Here is a 22,979-nt window from a genome sequence, read left to right as displayed (position 1 = left end):
AACTTGGGTCACTGTGTAGTGTAAAGGGCTAACCGGGGTCAATGCGACCCGGGTACCGTTCACTACAGTGCAAAAGCCGGCGCTGGTAGATGCTTTCATCTCCCAACGCCTTCCCGACCCCACCTCCCGATGAGGTCACCCGTCCACCATTAGTCCGGGTGGGGACTCTAGTGTGAATGGGTTTGCAGGCCGGGTCGCACCCAGGCTGTGGCCGGGTACAAAATCCTGGGTGCGACCCGGCTTGCAGATGGAAAAGGGGTATTAGTCACAACCAGGGTTGAACATAGCTGTGACCCGGGTCCTATTCACACTATAGAGGAGGCAGCACGTTGAGACCAGAGTCAACTCCAAGCGCTGCTGCCCCCCCCCATGATGCGCTGCCACTCTGCCCTGCCCCCGTCTTATGTTAGGGACCCGGCAATAAGTTAGGGACCCAGTTCACTCTTGGGAAGTACCCATGTCCAAATATCCGGGTGCGAGCCGGCATTTGCTGTGTGAAAGGGGTATTAGCGCACGTCTGTAAATGTGGCCCTCAATCTCACTTAATGGCCTGTACACTGAGGTGTTTTATTCAAACAAACATTCATTATCCTATTAAATGCACAGTCCAAAAACTAATGTAAGCAAACTGAAATGTATGTACACTTTCCGCCTGCTTGGCTCTTTGTACATGAAAACAATGCACTGGTTACGGTGATGTCGCACAATGTGGCAGGAAGACCTTAGGAACATCCTACAAAACATAGTACAAGACTCTCATTATGTATTTAACAGGAGCGCCCACACTTGTGAGTAGTAGCCTAAATTAATCAAGGATATAATGGCCTAAATTAATCAAGGATATAATGGCCTAACTTAATTAAGGATATAATGTATCATTAAACAGATACACTCATCAACCGCACAATTCAGTGGAACTATCCACAGATAGCACATGCGGACATGCTGTCAGTAGCTGCTGAAACAGAGGGGAAAAAAAAAGTTGCTGTAACTGAAAGTTCAAAACAGGATATTTCCCAAGGTCTCACGAGGCTTTAATTTGACAAAAATCCATGCTTACACGGGTTGTGCACCGGAATATTATACCATATGACTTATCGTATTAGGAAAAATATAATAGTTAGGCTGTTACAAGAATATTTATGTTAAAGCTCCAAATGCACAATGAATATTTAGAATATATAGAATAGACATAATTAGAAGCATTCAAATTTACAAACACGCAATTGTCGTCCCCTTTTACTTTCCATGCGAGAACCAGACTTTCCATGAGGTACCTCACGCAGGAACCACTTTCTACGAGACACCACACGGAGGAACCAAACTCTCCACAAGGTATAGAAAGTGGTTCCCGCTTGAGGTGAGTCATTCTATCAGACGCCCTATGCGAGAACCAGACACGAGACAGCTCACGTTGGGTTTCATAGACCGAAATGCACATTTACAAAACAGGGTATGGGTCACTGGGTCCACCAAAGTACGGTCGACATGCTTTGGGTCGACCACTGAAGGTAGACAAGCCTTAGGTCAACACATAAAAAAGGTAAACATGGCTACGTTCAACAAGTTCAAAAGGTTGACACAAACATTAGGTCGACATAGGGAAGGTTGAGGTCAACATAAGCGTTTCACTTTTTTGTCCCGAATGTTGACACAGTCGACATGGACAACGAAACAGTGTCCGCTCACCATGCTTCAGACTCGGTGCCCCGCTATGTCAGCACACTATTATATTCTCCCCCCACGCCCTATGTGTGTGTCGACCTTATGACCCTGTCGATCTAAGGCCTTTCTACCTTCAGTGGTCGACCCAATGCATGTAGACCTTAATACTGTCGACCTAACGCCAGTATACCTACAAAACAGATCATTTTCTACATATAATTTTCATTGTTGTTTGTAAATGTGCTATGAAACACAACAGCAATTTAGAATAGATTTAAAACATTAAATTGGTCCTTAGGTAAATTTAACATCTAATATGAAGCATGAGGCTACAATAGACAGATATTACTATCACTTATAATGATATAGACGATTTTAAATAAAAGGTATAATACACTTTTTAAGGTTGATTCGAGTACAGTGATACCCCTTTCACATCGCACTTTTAAAACTGTATATTGCCGTTTTTTTCCCCATTTTAAAACGTTTAAGGCTGCAATGTCAAAGTGCCAAAGTTGATTTACCGGTTAAAGTTAACCGGTATTTCAACACGGTTAAAAAGCAGAGTCCTACATGTTTTAAAGCCGTTTTTTTTGGCAGTTTGAATGGCTCTATTTCAATGGCTTGAAACGTGTCCCTTGGGGGTTAAACGGGTTGAATGTTTGAATAGTATTAAATGATTTTTTAAACGGTTTTCACCTGCAATGTGAAAGGTCTCAAGGCTCAGACCCGTTTTAAAGTCCCATTTAAGAATACCGTGTCAGTACCCATTTCTGCGATGTGAAAGCAGTATGAGAGTCAGAGTGCAGTCCATGATTCAGCAGCTGTTACATGGAAATGATATATGCCACCCCAGTCTCATGTTTTACGATGATATAGATTTTATCAATATGAATTTCTAACTCCAAATAATGAAGCCGCTACTTCTGAAAAGTGGCTACCTACTACCTACTTGAGTTGTGTTGCACAATAGGATAAATACACAGACCGTTTATTATGAATTAAACATTTATTTTATTCCTGCTGAAAACACCAAAGTGAAATATTAACTATAGTAATGAGAAAATAATGTGGCCCTTGGAAATTGGCCGCCGGTGGGGATGCTTTGACACTCGCTGCTTTACAAAGCTGCTGCACAAAACAGGATAGTTAGTCCTGAATGATAAAAAGAGAATGGAGATTTTGATAAAGCTGCTTGATTCAGTGAAATACGTCAAGGAGAGCTTTCACTGCACCGTACGGAGACCCCTCAGGTGGATGACTGCCCGAACTGGCCCTGGGAAATCCTTCAATTAAGAACTCTGGATTACAAGCCATTTAAAGCTGCATACCACACACCGTACTGCAGGTGGAGTAAAGGCAAAGTCTGTTCATCCGTGATCCGCAAGTGGCACACTGGATATCATCCCTATTGCCAGCGATTAATACCTCCATGCTGGAGGAACAGAGTAAGCAAGTCCCACTCCCATGGAAGGAGGGCGGTAACAATTGCATTTTCTAACCTTCACAGGCTTCCAGGGACTGCCTTTTGGGACATATAGAGGCATGATAGGAACGGACAGTTCTCACCACAATGTTTTAAGGGGTTCACCTACATTACTTGAATGTGTATTTATGATCTGCATCTGGTTCAGTGTTTGATTTTATTACATTTATTGTGAAGTAAATCCACTCATTTTTAGATGTTTACATACCCTAGCATAATTTGTGATTTTCTGGCCATTTGTCAGAGAACAGGCTCGGACTGGCGGGGAACCGGGGAATCCCCCGGTGGGCCCCGGTGGGCCCCGGTGATTTCTAGCCCCGCCCACTTGTTTAGGGGCAGGGCTATTGCTCTTTATTCCTCCCCCCCGCCGCCACAGTACAGTAGCAATATCCCAGCAGCTTTGGAGCAGCCTTGCCTGGGACCCTGTCACACTGACTGCTGCGCTGCGTCGTGCGTCATGACATCAGACGCCGCAGCCACACGCCACAGTTCTCCCGCCGGCGCGGCACAGGACTCTGCACGGGACGGGAGCAACTGCCATCATGGCCCCAAACAAAGATCCCCGCCCGCATGGTAACCACCTCCCCCAGCTGCAGGATAAGAACTGCGGGGGTAGATGTCCCGAGACCTCCCGGCTGGTGAAAAGGGAGCTGCTTGCTGCTTTTGGACCCCTTCTGCAAAATGGTAGGTAACTAACCTAACCATGTGGAGTGGGTGTGGTAATCGTACTGGGCGCCAAAGTTAAAATATAACAGGGTTTATTGGTACAAAATGTAAAAACATATAAAATATAATGCAGTGTATGAACACATAAAACACAAGAGTGAAATTCTTCTTACCCCTAAGGGTATTTGGAGCCAGCAAGGATGGAAAGAAGGGGCAGGATGCAGTCCGGAATGTGCACCCTGCTCTGGGCTCCAAATACCTTAGCACTGGGTTGGTCCTGATGGATAATTGTGGATACCAGTCACTTCCGACGCGTTTCGAGCATCAGGGTGCTCTTCTTCCTGGGCGCAGTGAAGAGCACCCTGATGCTCGAAACGCGTCGGCAGTGAGTGGTATCCACAATTATCCATCAGGACCAACCCAGTGCTAAGGTATTTGGAGCCCAGAGCAGGGTGCACATTCCGGACTGCATCCTGCCCCTTCTTTCCATCCTTGCTGGCTCCAAATACCCTTAGGGGTAAGAAGAATTTTACTCTTGTGTTTTATGTGTTCATACACTGCATTATATTTTATATGTTTTTACATTTTGTACCAATAAACCCTGTTATATTTTAACTTTGGCGCCCAGTACGATTACCACACCCACTCCACTAGTATTCCAAAACCCAAGGTCTGAGGGTGACCTTAGTGGTAATCATTAGGCAGCCGAAGGAGGCGCGCAGGACCGAGTACCCCCAACAAACCACAACTAACCTAACCATGTGTTGGTGCTGTATTAACTTTTTTATAGTCCCTTTTTTTTTTTTAGGTGTGTGTGTGTGACCTATGTGCTATATTATCTGGGTAGGGAGGACCTATGTGCTGTACTATATGGGGGGCCTATGTGCTGTACTATATGGGGGGCCTATGTGCTGTACTATATGGGGGGCCTATGTGCTGTACTATATGGGGGGCCTATGTGCTGTACTATATGAGGGGCCTATGTGCTGTACTATTTGAGTGGGGGACCTATGTGCTGTACTATATGGGGGCCTATGTGCTGTACTATTTGAGTGGGGGACCTATGTAATGTACTATATGGGGGGGGCTATGTGTTGTACTATTTGAGTGGGGGACCTATGTAGTGTATTTTATTGGGGGCCTACATGCTGTGCTGTAGTATTATATGAGTGGGGGGACCTATGTAATGTATTATATGGGGGTGCCTATGTGCTGTACTTTTATCTGAGTGGGGGACCTATGTAATGTATTTTATTGAGGGCCTATGTGCTGTACTACAGTATTTGAGTGGGGGACGTATGTAATGTGCTATATGGGGGGGCTAAGTGTTGTACTATTTGAGTGGGGGAACCTATGTAATGTATTTTATTGGGGGCCTATGTGCTGTGCTGTACTATTATCTGAGTGGGGGGACCTATATGTATGTAATGTACTATATGGGGTGCCTATGTGCTGTACTATTTGAGTGGGGGGACCTATGTAATGTATTAGCATTAGCCGGGCAGAAAGAGCTGTGTGCTGCCCGGCTGCTTAGTCTAATGAATTGCTTGTTGCCAAGGGGGATGTCTCACGCCGCTGGACGCACCTAATTGAAAGAAATGACAGCCGGGCAGAGAGCGATGTGCGCTGCCCAGCTGTAGTCTAAGCAGTGGCATCGATATTTTCAATTTTCCCTTTGGACTGCTGGCAGCCAATCGGGAGTGGTATTGGTAGCTGCTCCTGATTGGCTGCCAGACCCCAGCGCGAGAACTGAAAATATTGATGCTCCTGCAGAGACTACAGCCGGGCAGCGCACATCGCTCTCTTCCCAGCTGTCATGTATTTCAATTAGGTGAGTCCAGCAGCGTGTAACATCCCCCTTGGCAATAAGCAATTCCTAAGACTAAACAGCCGAGCACAGCGCTCTCTGCCTGGCTGTCATTTCTTACAATTAAGTGAGCATAGGCGAATCTAGGGGGTGGTCCGGGGGTGCACAGGACCACCCATTAGCCCATCTTGTAGCTGATGGATGGGGCTTTCCAACGAGCCCAGCCCTGTTTCTCTAGCCCCCTGGGAACCGGAGATACTGCCAGGCAAAGCAGGAACGGTTTCCCTATAGGATAAAATGGGACCCGCTAATTCCGACCCCCACCCAGTTCAACAGCTGCCAGTTCCCCCTTCGGCATCACTAAAGCTCGAGGTTGATCTCAGTCGAAACCAAATCGCTGGGCCTTCAATCTGATACCAGGCTGGATCCATATGGGTTAATTGGTTCCAGGGATATTGAGGTTAAACCGTTTTCTCTGGAACCAAACAGCCCAGTTTCACGGGACCAAAATCATTCGAAGCCCACTCAAAAGTTCTTCAATATGATACTGGTCTCATGTAAATGGGTCAGTTGGTTCCGAAGATATAGCTGGTTGGTTAAAGGGGGGTAGGGAGAGGGGAGTGGTTGTCTCTCCCCCTCACATCAGAACATGCAGGGACTAGGCTGGTGTATAACGGTTCAGCCTGGGAATGTCCCTGCATGATCCTGGGACCATATTCCCGGGTAAATCCCTGCATTTTCTGTTGTGAAAGGGGTATGATTTCAAACAGCCATGACCTGCAGTGCTCTGAATACAGCCGGGCAGCCCCCTGCTCTCTGCCCAGCTGTCAATGACTGTCACCCCTGCAGCTTCCGCTCCAATTCTTCTCCCCGCTTTCACCTCAGCCCGCCCCCCCCCCCCCTTTAATCATGTGGTGCCAGCGCCCGGCGTGCTCCCCCGACATCACACACAACAACAGCGTGCACAATATTTCAAATGTCCACTCGGCTAGAGGGGACACCAGGAGGGGAGTGGGAGCGTGCTCTGCGCTGTGCTCTGCTCCTCTCCCCATAGAAGCAGCTGCACCGCTCTCCATCTCTCCCTGCAGCAGCAGCGAAGGCTCATATAAAAATTTACAGTAAGTGACACTTTTGGGGGCATTGCTTGAGGGACACTACAAGTGGTGGTATGTGGGGGCATTACGCATAATGTGTGGCTTAATGTGTAAGGGGCATTACGGTGAGCAGCATCATGTGTAAGGGACATTATGTGTGCAGCATCATGAGTAATGGGTACTATGGTGCGCGGCATCATGTGTAATGGGTACTATGGTGTGCGGCATCATGTGTAATGGGTACTATGGTGTGTGGTATCATGTGTAATGGGTACTATGGTGCCATCAAGCAAGAACCCCCTAGCAATGAGCACGTAGGTAAGCAGCACTTATGTGGCAAATATGTAATGGGCATTACAGTTTGTTATATAGTATGTAATGGGCATCATGATGTGTGGCACAATGTGTAATGGGCATTATGGTGTGTGGCACAATGTGTAATTGGCATTACGGCGTGTGGCTTTATGTGTAATGGGTATTACTGTGTATGATCTAAAGTGTAATACCACAGCCCTTTTTGTGATGCCACGCCCCATTCCCATGAGGCCACGCCCCCTTTTTGCAGCACGGCTGCGCCGTGCAAAGGTCCCCCTGCTGTTATGTCTAGATCTGGGACCACCCATTACCATAATTCTAGATTCGCCTATGTAAGTGAGTCCAGCGGCATGAGACATCCCCCCCTTGGCAACAAGCATGTATTCCCATATGGCATCGAGCATGAAGCCCCCTTGGCATTGAGCATGAACCCCCTAGCAATGAGCACGTAGGTAAGCTGCACTTACTGTATGTGTCAAATATGTAATGGGCATAACGTTTTGTTATAGGGTATGTAATGGGCATTATGGTGTGTGGCCTCATGTGTAATTGGCATTACGGCATGTTGATTTATGTGTAATGGGTATTACGGAGTGTGGTCTAAAGTGAAATACCATGCCCCATTTTGTTATGCCACGCCCCTGCCCCATGAGGCCACGCCCCTTTTCGCCGCGCAAAGGTACCGCCTACCTGTAACTTTGGATTTGGGACCACCCATTACCGTAATTCTAGATTCGCCTATGGGGGGCCTATGTGCTGTACTATTATCTGAGTGGGGGATCTATGTAATGTACTATATGGGGGGGCCTATGTGCTGTACTATTATCTGAGTGGGGGATCTATGTAATGTACTATATGGGGGGGCCTGTGTCCTGTACTATTATTTGTTTGTGGAGGACCTATGTGCTGTAATATCTGGGGGGGCTATGTGGGACCTATGTGCTTTATTATCAGGGTGGGGGATTTACGGATCGGATGTCACACACCTGCGATTTTGCCACCGATTTTGCCCGATTATCAGCCCAAAGTGCCGAAATCGGATGAAATTGGCCCAAAATTGCATAGTGTAAAGCCACCCCTCTCTGGTCAGGTGACCACACCCCTTCAAAAAGACCACGCCCCCTGGTGCCCCAGTCCGACACTGTCAGAGAATATGAATGATAACTCACAAACTTTTCTTTCACTTATGGTTAGTGGTTGGGTGAAGCCATTTATTGTCAAACAACTGTGTTTACTCTTTTTAAATCAGAACAACAACAGAAACTACCCAAACTACCCAAATCACCCTGATCAAAAGTTTGATTATTCAACAGTATTCCACCATCTACCTATTATACCACAAATAAGATTTTAGTAGATATTAGCAAAATACAATAAAACATCAGCAATATAGTTTACTTTAAATCACACTGACTGAGATACTAATAATGAGCCTCTCTAAATCGCCGCTTACATACAAAGACACACCACCAAATTTTAGAATGTTCATCAAAACTAAAATTCCGGTTCAGTATCACTGCGTAGAATGATACAGTCACTGGTTTCAATGTGCCTCATAAATGGACTGACATGCCAGCATTTAACTCTCCACTGCCCTTTGTTACCTCCCACTCAATAACTGTCAATCATTCGGCATCCAAGCCCACACTATGACCATGGTCTTAAATCCATCCTGACTCATGCATGCATAGTACAATAAAGGAAGGCCTGGCTGCAAAAATATTGGCATCATGTCCTCGCCCAAATCTGTGTGGTCTAGTTATTATCTACTGGTAAAAGGGTTCTTTTGTTAAATTAAAAAAAATACATAAAATAAAAATAAATAAAAGAAATGCTAAAACCAACCTGTTTCCTATCATTTGAATCTCTAATACTACTGGCCCTAACCAACAGTTAGGAGCACCTCACTTTATTGAGGCGTAGCGGAAATATCGTCAGCTGCTTGGTAACACTCCACCATAAAGCAGCACATTGTGCCTACTGAAAGATACAGTATATATATATATATACACATATATATACACACATACATACACACACACATATATACATACACAGATAGATAGATAGATAGATAGATAGATAGATAGATAGATAGATTAGACAAAGGACCCCAATCACACCACAAAGCAAATTACCAGGTTAAAGCTTTTCAACCTGGTAATTTGCTGGAAAACCTGGGTTTTTCAGTGGTTTGAAAGGGTCAACATGGGTCTTAACCCATTCACACCGCTGGAAAACCTGGGTTTTTGAGTGGTTTGAAAGGGTCAACATTGGTCTTAACCCATTCACACCACTGAAAAACCCGGGTTTTCCAGCAAATTACCGGGTTAAAAAGCTTTAACCCGGTAATTTGCGGGTGGTGTAAATGGGGTCCAGCTACACCCGGCAAAATTACCTGGAACTTAAAAATGCCAGGTAATTGCCAGGTGGCAGGTGTGAAAGGGGTATACTGTAGGATTCACGCAGGTATTAAGAAATATAAAACCTTTCTGTAATAGTGTTAAGTCCCTCAGGAACAACTCATTACTGTATGAACTTTTTTCACTAATAACAAAAAGTTTTAATATTTTAAATTGATACTTACAAAAACTATCACCGGAGAACATGGACCTATCCTGTAATATGAAATGCACAAGGATAGGCATTAACAGCCCTACAGCCTGCTGACACGTCAGTGAGCTCTACATATGCCTAGTATGCGTAATGGAGTGTTCTTATAGTGTAAACTACAAGTTTACACAGGATAATGGGTGATGACATGAGATTGCTCCGACTAGCACAGTCTAAATGAGTTTGTAGTGATTTCAGAAGGGGACACACACTTTCAGTCTACAGCTGCTGTTGAACTACATATCCCAGCATGCCCTACCACAGATTCAGTATGCCCTAATAGCAAAACTGGGGCAGGGCATGCTGAAATGTCTAGTTCCATAGGGCAGCATGTTCGATCACCAATAGTTCATTTGCATTTTTACCAAGGTAGAGAATCAGGAAGCACAGGATCCGTCCCTGCATGCTGGGTCACATGCCTTCATCTGTATTTCGGTGGTGTGAGATAATAACAGTGACCTATAAATAGGTTTAACTATTGTTACAACTTAATATTGCATGAGGGGGGCGTTTTGATACTTTTTATACCTAAAAGTACCAAACTTCCTGTCAGAAACATACAATCACAGTATCTGACAGTGCTCAGTTCTGAGTTCTACTCAAACAGCATTTACTATGTGCAGGACCCAATGTCATACCCCTTTCACACAAGCAGTTCCACCCGGGAATTTCATTAAATACACGGTTCCTTTTTCTGTGTGAAAAGGGCACACCCGTGTCGTAAATCCTGTGTCTCCGACCCTGAAATTGACCAGGGTCAAAGACACGGGATTTATGACCCGTGTTGACCCTTTCACACAGAAGAAATACCTGTGTTAATCAGCAAATTACCGGGTAGAAATTTTCAACCCGGTAATTTGTTCTTCTGTGTGAAGGGGGTCAGGCTGCACCCGGCAAAATGACACGGCTTTTGAAATGCCGTGTATTTGCTGGGATTTTCAGACTTTTCTGTCTGAAAGGGGTATCAGTGGGTGCTATGAAAGGGTGTGTAAGACAGCACCATGGACGGGTAGCTTCCAGCTAGAGCAGGCTTTCCCAACCATGTTCCTCAAGGCACACCAACAGTGCAGGTTTTAGGGATATCCAGGCTTCAGCACAGATGGTTTAATCAGAATCACTCCGGTACTAATTAAGTCACCTGTGCTCAAGCCTGGATGTCTACAAAACCTGCACTGTTGGTGTGCCTTGAGGACCGTGGTTGGGAAAGCCTGAGCTAGAGACTACAGTGCTGTTTATTAGCGAGCAGGTTCCTTATAAAAGGCAACAGGAGGGGAGGGGAGGTTAGGTCTAGGACCAGGATAAGCGATATATATATATATATATATATATATATATATATATACACCACCAGAAGTCATCGGCTGTCGGACCTGGAAGACACAGCGCTGGAGCTGCCAGACAAGACCACCAGGGACCACCACCATCACTATTAGTACACCATTTAAATATTGTCTGCATTTTAATCATGATGACATTTTATCAGTGTTGATATGATGAATGTCAACACAGTCAATGTTGGCATGCTAAACATATCGACATTACGACCAAACAGACATTATGGATGTCGACAAAACAAACCACACTCCGTGCAGCCCGTGCCTAAGTTTAACTTTTTTTTAAATGTTTTATCATAAGAAATCTTATGATAAAAATTACGATAAATCTCTAATTCTAAGCATCATTCTGAGAGTAATACCCCTTTCAGACAGAAAAGTCTGAAAATCCCGGCAAATACACGGCATTTCAAATGCCGTGTCAATTTGCCGGGAGCAGCCTGACCCCCCTTCACACAGAAGAACAAAATTACCGGGTTGAAAATTTCTACCTGGTAATTTGCTGAATAACACGGGTAATTCTTCTGTGTGAAAGGGTCAACACGGGTCATAAATCCCGTGTCCTCGACCCTGGTCAATTCCCGGGTCGGAGACACGGGATTTACGACACGGGTGTGCCCTTTCACACAGAAAAAGGACCCGTGTATTCAATGAAATTCCCGGGTGGAACTGCTTCACCCGCGTATTTCATTTTCTGTGTGAAAGGGGTATAAATTAGAGATGTTTGCTTAGCCATAATCTATTCATTGTTGGGTACTTGTGTATTAGCACAGTGCCCACGATTTCCATCTTATGGCATCATATACAATTTAAAATTGTATACCATTGTATATGGCATACAATGAGATGAGATGAGATTTTAGATTGTATAAGCACACTAATGGGTGCTTTTAATGTTAATTGGCCCCCCTATAAGATTTTTAATTGTATAAGCACCCTAATGGGTGCTTACAATGTTAAATGCACCCCCACTATCAACGCCAACCCGAAGCGTGGCGAGCGGCCGCGTTTTACTTTACATGTATTGCGCGTCCGCTCGCCTCGCTGCGCTCGCCACACTATATAAAATCAACTCCACGCCCATATGGATAGTGGGAGTATGAAAAAGGTCGGAGGACGCGTACCGCTGCGCTCGCCACGCTTCGGGTTGGCGTTGATAGTGGGGGTGGCGTTGGGCTGCATTTACCATTGTAAGCACCCATTAGGGTGCTTATACAATTTAAAATCTTATCTCATCTCATCTCATTGTATGCCATATACAATGGTATACAATTTTAAATTGTAAAAGATCGGGTCCCATCGCAGCACATCTCATCTCATTGCATACCATATCAAGCCTTATGGTATGCGATGCGATGGGCGCCGTGATAATACACAAGTACCCATTATTGTTTCTTGACAATGAATACTGACAAAAATAAGGGAGCACTTGGTTTAAAAAAAAAAACAAAGTACAGTTTCTGACATCCCCAAATATGGCTATTTCCAAATACAGTACTAAGCATCATCAGAATGTATGTAACATTTCCTAAAGCTCAACATAACAAATGGGCAGAGTTGTCATTTTACACCTGTCTGTGTTTTATTTATTGCTATAAATAGTTCTATAAATAAATGTATTATGGAACAGGCTCTATGTCATATCATAGTTTATTCCCAGCTTAGGAAGCAGTCTACCTACATGGTCAACGTGATGGCGTCCACTGGACCGTCTGTGGAAAGGGACAGTTATTCCTGGTTGAGCACAAGCAGAACTGCACTGATCATTAGGTTTATCAGTCTGCAGAAGACAACAGTAGAACTGTGCATGCCCTTCAGTCAGGCTTAGTGGCTATGTGCCGCTGTCTGGCTGTATCGATCACAGACATAACTAATAGAAACACAGATGTCTCACGGGACCCACTGAGCTTATTTTACAACACAACGCTGTTCAATCAGACCTGGGACAGGTAGCGAAATCATTCTGCAAATCAGTGACCACAGCAACAGCAGGTGACTAATAAACCCCAGCTCTAAATTTTCTATTAAAAGGTGATAAACAAGGGAAAAATATTATATATATATATATTATATAGAACAAATGCAAAAGAAGGGAGAGCTGGTTTATAAATCATTTACATTCATACGAATGGCATTTTATAACGCAAGTTCATGTCACAAAGGACAGCTGCAGTAAAGCTTTCTAATAATAGAACATTGAATTCCACCATGGATATAGAAAGGGGTTCAGTATGATTCACTGACGATCATTATACCGACACCCATTGACAGACAGTCAAAATACTGACACGGTCAATATAACAACATTCATTATATAGACATGGTCAACTGACTGACACGATTAAAATACCGAGATTTAACAAGTCAACGTGTTTCTATGGGGTTTTTTTTTGTCTATGTTGACCTACGTCATCTAAGTGTACCGCTGTGCTTGCCACGCTTTGGGCACGGTGCCTCGCTGTGGTGGTAAAGTCTGTTTAAGAGCAAAAATTGCTTGAAAACTCAGTCGACCTGATGGCATGTTAAATGTCGGGATTTTGACCGCGTCAGTCAGTTGAACATGTCGTAATAATAAATGTCGGTATATTGATCGTGTCGGTGTTTTGACCGTGTCAGTCAAATTAACATTTCGAAATAATAAATGTTGGTATATTGATCGTGTCGGTATAATGACCGTCTGTCTGTAAATTAACTGCATCCCATAGAAAGGTTTGCCGCTAATGCAGTGAGCCTGGGGCATATAGCCGCGAGCCTCGCTGTTTTGACAGCCATACTCTCCATATGACTCCATATCGCTGCCGTGTGTACACGGCTTTACCGTGGGCAGTAACTGACTAGCTCTGGGCTTTTAATCCAGAAGCTAAAATCCCATGGTGAGTCCAATGAAGATTTGAATTTTTCCATAGAGTGCATGAAATAATTGTTGCTTCAATATATAATGCAGAAAATTTGGGAGAACATAAAATAGGAAAAAGTAACTTGTATACACTGAAGCTTTTTACTACTAGTTTTATAGGTCATAAAATACTCTAACCCAAAATGCTACACACAGTATTTGGATGAAAATGTCAAACCCAAGTATAACCAAATAGAATGGAGAACCTCTGCACAGCTCAATGACATCACTTCCCATTCACAAGTTCAGCAGATTGATCCACACTAGGCCGGACAGAACAGCCTGCAGCTTGGTAAAAGTGCTGACATATCATTAAAATCATAGCAGCATTTAAATAAACAAATTGCACGTTTTATGCCTTGCGGCCAAAGCACTGGCACACTCTTCAACCCACAGACGGTTATATTTTGCCCTCGGTCTTAAATACAGAACACAATTCTGGCCACTTTGTTGTCAGACACCCAGCCCAGTGTCACCAGTGTATGCTGACTTCTGGCCATCACCTGCACAGCCCAGATGACTTCTAGTGCTCACTTTAGGTGCAGGGTGCAGAGTAGTGAGGGGGCACATTTACATTTTGGTGGACAACGTTTTAGCCGTGATATAGTGTTACAACTACTGTCTTATTTCTCATTCAACCGATGTCATATCAGCAATCAGCAAAGGTAACCCATAATTGTTCTAATCTAATTGGCAATAAAATGAGTGTTGATTAGTATTATCATACTTTTACCCCACATCGGTGGGGACTAAAGGCCTAATGTACAGTTGAATGCAGATTGGTCATACACGCTAGTGTTCATTCTAGCACCCGCTATCTTTGAAAACTCATGCAGTTCCTCTTCCCTGCCTGGGGTGTCGCTGTCTGCTGTGGTGTTTCTAGCACAGGTCTGGTTTGCATATCAGTGCTGATATACAGACCACACTGTGCTAGAAGCACTACAGCAGACAGCGACAACCCAGGCAGGGAAGAGGAACTGCATGGTTTTTCAAAGATAGCGGGTGCTAGAATGAAGAGGACACGCCACCATATTGAATGCATGGACATAAATGCAGATCTTAGCTCATATGCAGACATGTATGTATCTTGGCAGATGGTCTACCCTTATCTGTAGGACTGGTTCACTACTTGTCATTAGGATACACTTTGTAACAGTCTACACTTGGTTCAAAAGATGTATCTGGAAGCTGAGTATTCATGCTTCTGTACAACTATACATAGCTCATAGTTCCATTGGCACATGATTAATGAAGCATTATGCAAGAAGGCCCCCCAGTCGCAAGTGGACATGCACTTGAAATTGGTACAGCTCTGCATAACAAGCAATCCAAAAACATGCAAGATACATATGACAGAAACCCTCCCCTGCCTTCCCCATATGCACACCTTGCTGTCACCTGTCCTGGTAGGTACTGTAGGTGCTGATAAGTAGTGTTCCGGTGAGTCACCTGTTACCTAAGTTTCCCACAACTTATCACTGCCTGTCATATATACTGCTGTCTCCCAACTTTATTACAAGCTTTCACACTGCTACTGCCACCCCCATGCATGTTACCTGTCCAGCTTAATGCTGTCTGCTTCCTATTATAACTATCAGCCTGCAGCAGTCTGTCCCATATGCAGTGGTCACTTGCCTCCTGTCCATTCGACAGCTGCCTATCCCATATACAGCGGTCACTTGCCTCCCGTTCATTCGACGGCTGCCTGTCCCACATACAGCTGTCACTTGTCTCCTGTCCAGTCCACGGATGCCTGTCCCACATACAGCTGTCACTTGTCTCCTGTTCAGTCCACGTCTGTCTGATCCACATACAGCGGTTACTTGTCTCCTGTTCAGTCCACGGCTGTCTGGTCCACATACAGCTGTCACTTGTCTCCTGTCCAGTCCACGGCTGTCTGGTCCACATACAGCTGTCACTTGTCTCCTGTCCAGTCCACGGCTGCCTGTCCCACATACAGCTGTCACTTGTCTCCTGTCCATTGAATGGCTGTCTGGTCCACATAGAGCTGTCACTTGTCTCCTGTCCATTGAATGGCTGTCTGGTCCACATACAGCTGTCACCTGTCTCCTGTCCAGTCCACGGCTGTCTGATCCACATACAGCGGTTACTTGTCTCCTGTCCAGTCTATGGCTGTCTGTCGCATAGACAGCTGTCACTTGTCTCCTGTCCAGTCTACAGTTGTCTGGTCCACATACAGCTGTCACTTACTTGTCTCCTCTCCAGTCTACGGCTGTTTGGTCCACATACAGCTGTCACTTACTTGTCTCCTGTCCATTGAATGGCTGTCTGGTCCACATAGAGCTGTCACTTGTCTCCTGTCCATTGAATGGCTGTCTGGTCCACATAGAGCTGTCACTTGTCTCCTGTCCATTGAATGGCTGTCTGCTCCACAAACAGCTGTCACTTGTCACTCTGCACCCACATATTGCTGTCACCCTGCAGCCACATACTGCTGTCACCTGTCACTCTGTGCCCACATACTGCTGTCCCCTATTACCCTGCAGTCACATACTGCTGTCACCCTTCATCCACCCAATGCTGTCACCCTGCAGCCACATACTCCTGTCACTCTGTGCCTACATACTGCTGTCACCTGTAGCCACATACTGCTGTCACACATCACCCTGTACTGTAGCCACATACTGCTGTCACCCAGCAGTCACATACTGCTGCTGTCACCTGTCACTCTGTGCCCACATACTGCTGTCACCTATCACCCTGCAGTCACATACTGCTGTCACCTCTCACCCTGCAGTCACATACTGCTGTCACCCTTCATCCACCCAATGCTGTCACCCTGCAGCCACATACTGCTGTCACCCGTCACCCTGCAGTCACATACTGCTGTCACCTGTAGCCACATACTGCTGTCACATATCATTCTGTAGCCACATAGTGCTGTCACCCTGCAGCCACATAGTGCTGTCACCTGTCACCCTGTTGTCTCTTTCCACACTTACTGCTACAAGGCTTCACTGGAGAGCACAACCCTCCAGTCTTCCCGGGACCCCGGCACTGCACTCATCCAGCTGCCTTCCATGCTCCCAAGTTGGACCTTACCTTGGGGATCATGGTTACCTCCAGCCGGGCTGCCCGTTTATCCGCACAGCATTATACCGGTAAGAGCAATCACTGGCCCTCGCCTGTTACAGATCCGGACCCCGCCTGGCCCCGTATATCCGCGGCCTCCGGTAGCTTTGCAGTCTGACCCACCCCTACCCTCCGGCCGCCTCCGGAAGAGCCGCCATATTATGTGTGGGCAATGGGAGCATTAACATTAGGGACGAGCAAAGTTGCGGACTGGGCGTGGCTAGCGCGGCCAGTTTCCTCCCACGGTACACATCATCAAGCCACACCCTGCTATTCTCTCATTTACAATCCAGTCAGTCAGTAGTGTAGTCAGGAGTCACCGAGGAGGAGGAGGAGAATGCAGTTGTAGGCGTGGCTGGTTGCTCCGAGAACGAGTGCAAACTCACTCACTCACTCTCCGAGTCTTTGCGTCCCAGACTTCCTTCCAGGCACATCATCGCTTCTTATCTCGCACTCACTGTATGCCGGCTACATCATGTACTCACTCATACAGCAGCTCATACAGAATGTCATCTGAGTGTCATTGTCCAATAGGGTAAAATTACATGAATGGAGACGATATTGCCCATAGCAACCAATCATTAGGTTAACATGACTTTAGGTCGACACAAGCATTAGGTTGACATAGTCTAGGTCGATAGTCAAAAGGTCGACATGGTTTTTGACCCAAATGTCGACACTGGTTAAAGTGCACCGCATCCCCTCGCATGGCTCGCTGCGCTCGCCGTGCTTCGGGCACTATTTTATTCTCCCACCACACCCTAGTGGATGGTAGGGCATGAAATACTGCCTGTTGGCACATGGGTAAAAAAACAGTCAAAAACCTCATGGCGACCTATTGACTGTCGATCTAGACCATGTCGACATAATGCTTGTGTCAACCTAATGACCTGTCGACCTAAAGCCATGTCGACCTAGAACCATGTTGACCTAGAACCTTGTCGACCTAATGGTGTCGACCTAACGATTGTCGACCAACTTGCTGTAGACCAAATGACCGTATGCCATCAGGAGGAGGCCACTGACCTGATGTCAGCAGCCCTCCCTCCCAAGGCTGGGGAACGCCTGCAGTTTCTGGGGAAATTCCAGAGAATGCATAGTTATGGACGCAGGCAGGTATCAATCAACCTGCAAGAAGCCAGTGTGTCGGTCTTCGGACGTACAGCTCGCGCATGTGCACAGAGTACCATGCACATGCGCAGTCGTCCGATAATCGCTCATATGAATTCGCAGCACAAAGAACAGGTCTGAAATGGGCCTCAAGACCTACCCCCAGTTACCAGCCTGACCCTTTCCTCATATAAATCACTTATTATAGCCCAGCCCTATAATTCCCTACTATGTAGCACCAAGACACTCCCCCCTTGCCAGCTTGATCCTTTCTATGTATAAATCACTTATATCATGCACCCCCCCCCCCCACACACACACACACACACCCCCCTGTAGATCCCTACTATGCAGCACCTCATTTATACTCACATAGATTGCCTGCCAGTCAGCGCTGATCTACCAACCTCATTCATCAACGTCAGGACACTTGCTTACTGAGTGTCTGCTGTGTAGTGGTGCGCACTCTAGCGCACTCGCCACCCAGTAGCGCACGCAGGGGGGGTTTCCGAGTACCCAGAAACCCCCCCAGGAGTCTAAGGGCCCTAAGCTGAAAGCTGAGGATCCCCTCTTTCCATGAGTACAAGAATTTTTAAAATCGGACCTTGGGAACCGGAGATATCTGACTTCAAAGAAGTGGTCCCCATCCAAGCATTTTTAATTGCTCTTCCCAGTCAGATATTTCAGGTTCTGTCTGACTTAGAGTTTTTCTGAGGGTATATTCCAAAAGCTGGGACTCTCCCCCTTTAAAGTACACTAGAAGCTTGTCTCTACTGTTCCCAGAATCAGAGATATCAGCCTTCCAGCAGCTGGTTACTGCTCCAGCTCCACACACCTGGTATGTAGTTTTATATACTCGTTGGCAGATTGCTCTGCCTCCTGAACTCTGATCCCCTAGTCCCCCAGTTTGGTAGGTGGGATTGTCTAGTTTTTAATTACATTAAAATCTAAGAAATCTATTTCCGGGAACTGGAGATATCTGCAGTCAAGCAAGTTGTCCTCCCACCAGAAAATTATGATTAATAAGCCCACTCCACTATACACCCTTCCTCTGCGTATTAAACATCTTCTACCACCCCGGAAGATATGTATCAGGGCCCCTTGATTCAGCCCAATGCCCCCTTCTCCCACCTCATCTCCCACCATCTGTGCAGTAAAGGGGTAATTAGTGGAAATTACTGATCCAGGCCCTACATGCTGAGCGGTTGATATAATACCCCCTACCACCCGCGGGACATCAAAGCATATACTGGGTCACCTAAGTGTCCATCTCCGTGCTTTGCTCTGCCCCTCTGGAAACCCCCTTCTGAAAATCCTGCGTTTGCCACAGCCACCAGCTGACTAAGAGGGTGATTCTGATTGACTCACAGTACTGCGAGCTTGGCCCCGTCCTGATGTTTATAGGACTGCGTCTGCGCATGGTCTATTATGCGTACGAGCAGGCATCCTTTGTGAATGGCTTCAGTGGGGGAATCATTCATGGGAAATCCATGCGGGCAGCTTAATGTCTGCTGGGGACATCACAAGACGTCGCCTGCCTGCCGCGTCTTCATCCCGGCGCTTGCAAAGAAACAACACGGGGGATTCAGCAGGGTGGCGTTACAGGCGCTTGGTAAGCTGCAAGCTTCGCAGTTTACCGATCTTATCAGAATCACCCCCTAAGCCCCCTTCTCAACCCTCCTCCTCTGCCTCTGGTCTCACCCCGCTTGCTACCTCTCCGCACCCTCCCGACACTCACTCCCCGCTCGTCACCAATCCAGGACACTATTACTTTCTGTGTCTTATGTTGTGCGCACTCCCACACTCGCCAGCGGCTGACTCCCTTGTCCTCATACCTCTTCCTCTCCCCTTGCTGCCAGCTGACTCCGCTCCCCTCGTCTCTGTCCCGGCACACCGCTCACTACCCTCTGCCTTTGGGCACACTGGCCACGGCACCCCCTGTCACAGCGCTACGGCACCCCACTGGCTGCAGCACCAACTGTCACACACCCTGTCACAGCGCTGCAGCACCCCAGGGAGCCGCGGTGCACAGTTTGGGAACCCCTGCCCTATAGTAAGATATGACAGAGGGCCCCACAAGCGACAGCCCTGCATGGCGACACCACATAGGCATGCAGTCAATCTTCATTTTGCCCCCACACCTTAGGGCCCCATAGCAAGCACACCTACCATAGCGTTCTAACATGCGCACAGCATCTATCCACAGGAGACAGAGGGACTAGGGGCAAGGCCAGCAGCTCACAGAGGTAGCTGGTATGTGGATCATACCTCCATAGTGATGAAAATGGGGGAGTGGCTCGTAGTCGCTGCATTCCTACGATGCCTTCTGCTGAGGCCACTCAAACACCCACACCCCCCCCCCCCCCACCACACGAGCCACCTAGTATCAATGTTGGGAGTTATGAGTGGCTGATGGAGTAGAGAAGACAAGTGGGCGGGTCACTAGTGACATGGATAATGATAAGAGGAGAAACAAGAACAAAGGCCCTGCCTGTCAAAGCCCTAATACACTATGCTGTGGTATCGCATGCAGCCTTGCATGTGATACCTCGACAACTGCCCGCAGTCCTTCAAATTAGATAAATGGCTGGATATAAGCCAGACACTAAAAAATCTGGAAAGATGTCAAACTCTCCTGGAACCTCTGGATGTGGAAATTCAGAATCAGCTTTTTTGGCCAGGTAAACTTGCATGTATTAAGGAATTTACATATTAAGGGTTTACAGTGCAGTAGGGATGGTCATCGTTGCCATTGATAGTTGCCATAGATGGCAATAATGCCTCTGGCCATCGATAGTGTTAAAATATGCAATGAATGACCATTGATATTTTTAACTATTGATGGTCATCCATTTTGTTTGACTGATTGGCCTGTTGGCCAATCAAAACACTGGGGCAGGGCTTTGCGGGTGTCAGGCTATGCTCCATGTCCCGGCACTTTGAAAAAAAAAAAAAACAACAACAGCAAAACATCAGTTTTGCTGTGCCATCGATGGAGGGAAACCATCTGGTTCTCCCCCATCAACGGCAAAAGTATTTGACATTGGTGGCCATAAACCATCGATGATATAGAATCATCAGTGGACGATGGCCATCCCTACAGTGCAGTAGCCAAGAAGGTAATAAGTAAAGAAGTGGGGGGGGGGGGGGCACTAACAGATTTCAAATAGGTATATCGTATTTGAAACAGTGTAAATTACAGTACGTGCGGAGGATTTGAACGACTAGTCAATTGACCAAATGATGAAGTGTTTAGGAGTTCAGCAGGTGGACCACTTGAGGAAAGAAGCTCTTGAGGCCTTTGTTGGACCTGGTGGGAACAGCTCTGTTTCATCTGCCATGGCCAGGATGTAGCTGGTCCTTGAATATCTTAGTTGCCCACTTTTTAGATCTAGACAGGTACAGTTCATGGACAGGGGGGAGTTCTGCTCCGATGATCTCTGCGGTGCTGATCACTTTTTGGAGCCTCCGTTTATCTCTAACGCTGGTGGTGCCATACCCGACAATTCTCGAGGAGCACAGAACAGACTCCACAATCGCAGAGTAAAATAGGTGCCGGAGTTTCTGAGGAATGTTGAACTGAAAGGCGGGGTGTAGTGGTAAAGAAATTTACCATTACACTAGTAGACCTGCGGAAGCCTCACGAGTAGGGGCAGATGTGTAGTAAAATCCTTGGTGGCTGGATAGGGTCACTGGACATGCAGGATAGTAGTAGTAGTACATTTATTTATAAGGCACCGCAAAGTGTCCGCAGCGCTGTACATAGCAAACAAAAAACAAATTACAAGGTCACGTACAGGGTGTGTTGATAAAATACAGCATAAATAGGGGTATAGCTGGTAGAACTAAAATCAGCATCAGTTCTGAAGTAGGTGTCAAAATTGTCGAGGAGACTGGAGATGAAGTAGAGGAAGGGAAGAACAGGGCAGGAGCACTGGTGAGGTAAAGAGGTAGGGTGAGTACGTGAGGAAGGAGGGCCCTACTCATAAGAGTTAACATACTAAAAATAGGTGGGTGGACGAACGAAAAACAATAGGATAAGTAGGAACGGAGGGGAACGGAGGCAGGATAGGAGGATCAAAAGAGGTTAGGAGGAGGGATAGGCTAGTCGAAAAAAGTGGGTTTTGAGGGAGCGCTTGAAGGAGGTAAGGGAATCAGAAAGCCTGATGGGTGGCGGGAGGTTGTTCCAGTGCAGGGGGGCAGCGCGAGAGAAGTCTTGGACACGGGAGTGCGAGGAGGTGATTAGGTGAGAGGACAGTCGGCGGTCAGCGATGGAGCGAAGAGGACGGGAGGGAGTGTGGATAGAGATCAGTGAAGAGAGGTAAGGAGCGGTGGAGGAGGAGAGAGCCTTGTAGGTGGTGGTGAGGAGTTTAAAGAGAACTCGGAAAGGAATGGGGAGCCAGTGAAGAGATAGACAGAGGGGGGAGGCGGAGGTAGAGCGGCGGGAGAGGAAGATGAGCCTAGCAGCAGTGTTAAGAATGGATTGGAGAGGTGCGAGGCGGGTGAGAGGTAGCCCAGAGAGAAGGATGTTGCAGTAGTCAAGGCGGGAGATGACAAGAGAGTGAATGAGAATTTTGGTCGCGTCAGTGGAGAGGAATGGTCTGATGCGTGAGATGTTGCGTAGGTGAAAGCGGCAAGGCTGTGAGAGAGCACGAATGTGGGAGGTGAAAGAGAGGGAGGAGTCAATGATGACACCGAGGCAGCGCGTTTGGTCGGTGGACGTGATCTCGGTTTCACCAATGCTGATGGAGATAGTGGGAGAAGAGGGGATGTTCGGGGGATGGAAGATTAGAAGTTCAGTTTTAGCCATGTTTCGTTTCAGGAACCATTGGGTCATCCAGGCTGAGATGGCCGTGAGGCATTCGGAGATCTTGGACAGGAGTGATGGGGATAATTTGGG

General features: G+C 46.6%; 1 protein-coding gene across 1 annotated transcript in view; it reads right to left on the bottom strand.

The window, feature by feature from the left end:
- SNX13 (sorting nexin 13) overlaps positions 1-17,155 on the bottom strand; it is a 125,405-nt gene extending 108,250 nt beyond the window's left edge. The window contains exon 1 of the mRNA XM_083189150.1: positions 16,940-17,155. Coding sequence (XP_083045276.1) covers positions 16,940-16,951 — 12 coding nt within the window. The 5' untranslated portion in view covers positions 16,952-17,155. The remainder of the gene's footprint in view (positions 1-16,939) is intronic.
- Between the last annotated feature and the right edge of the window lie 5,824 nt (positions 17,156-22,979).

The sequence above is a fragment of the Crinia signifera genome, chromosome 5 (genome assembly GCF_055691185.1).
Source record: "Crinia signifera chromosome 5, ASM5569118v1, whole genome shotgun sequence".
Taxonomy (NCBI): domain Eukaryota; kingdom Metazoa; phylum Chordata; class Amphibia; order Anura; family Myobatrachidae; genus Crinia; species Crinia signifera.
This window is presented reverse-complemented; position numbering and strand designations above follow the sequence as displayed.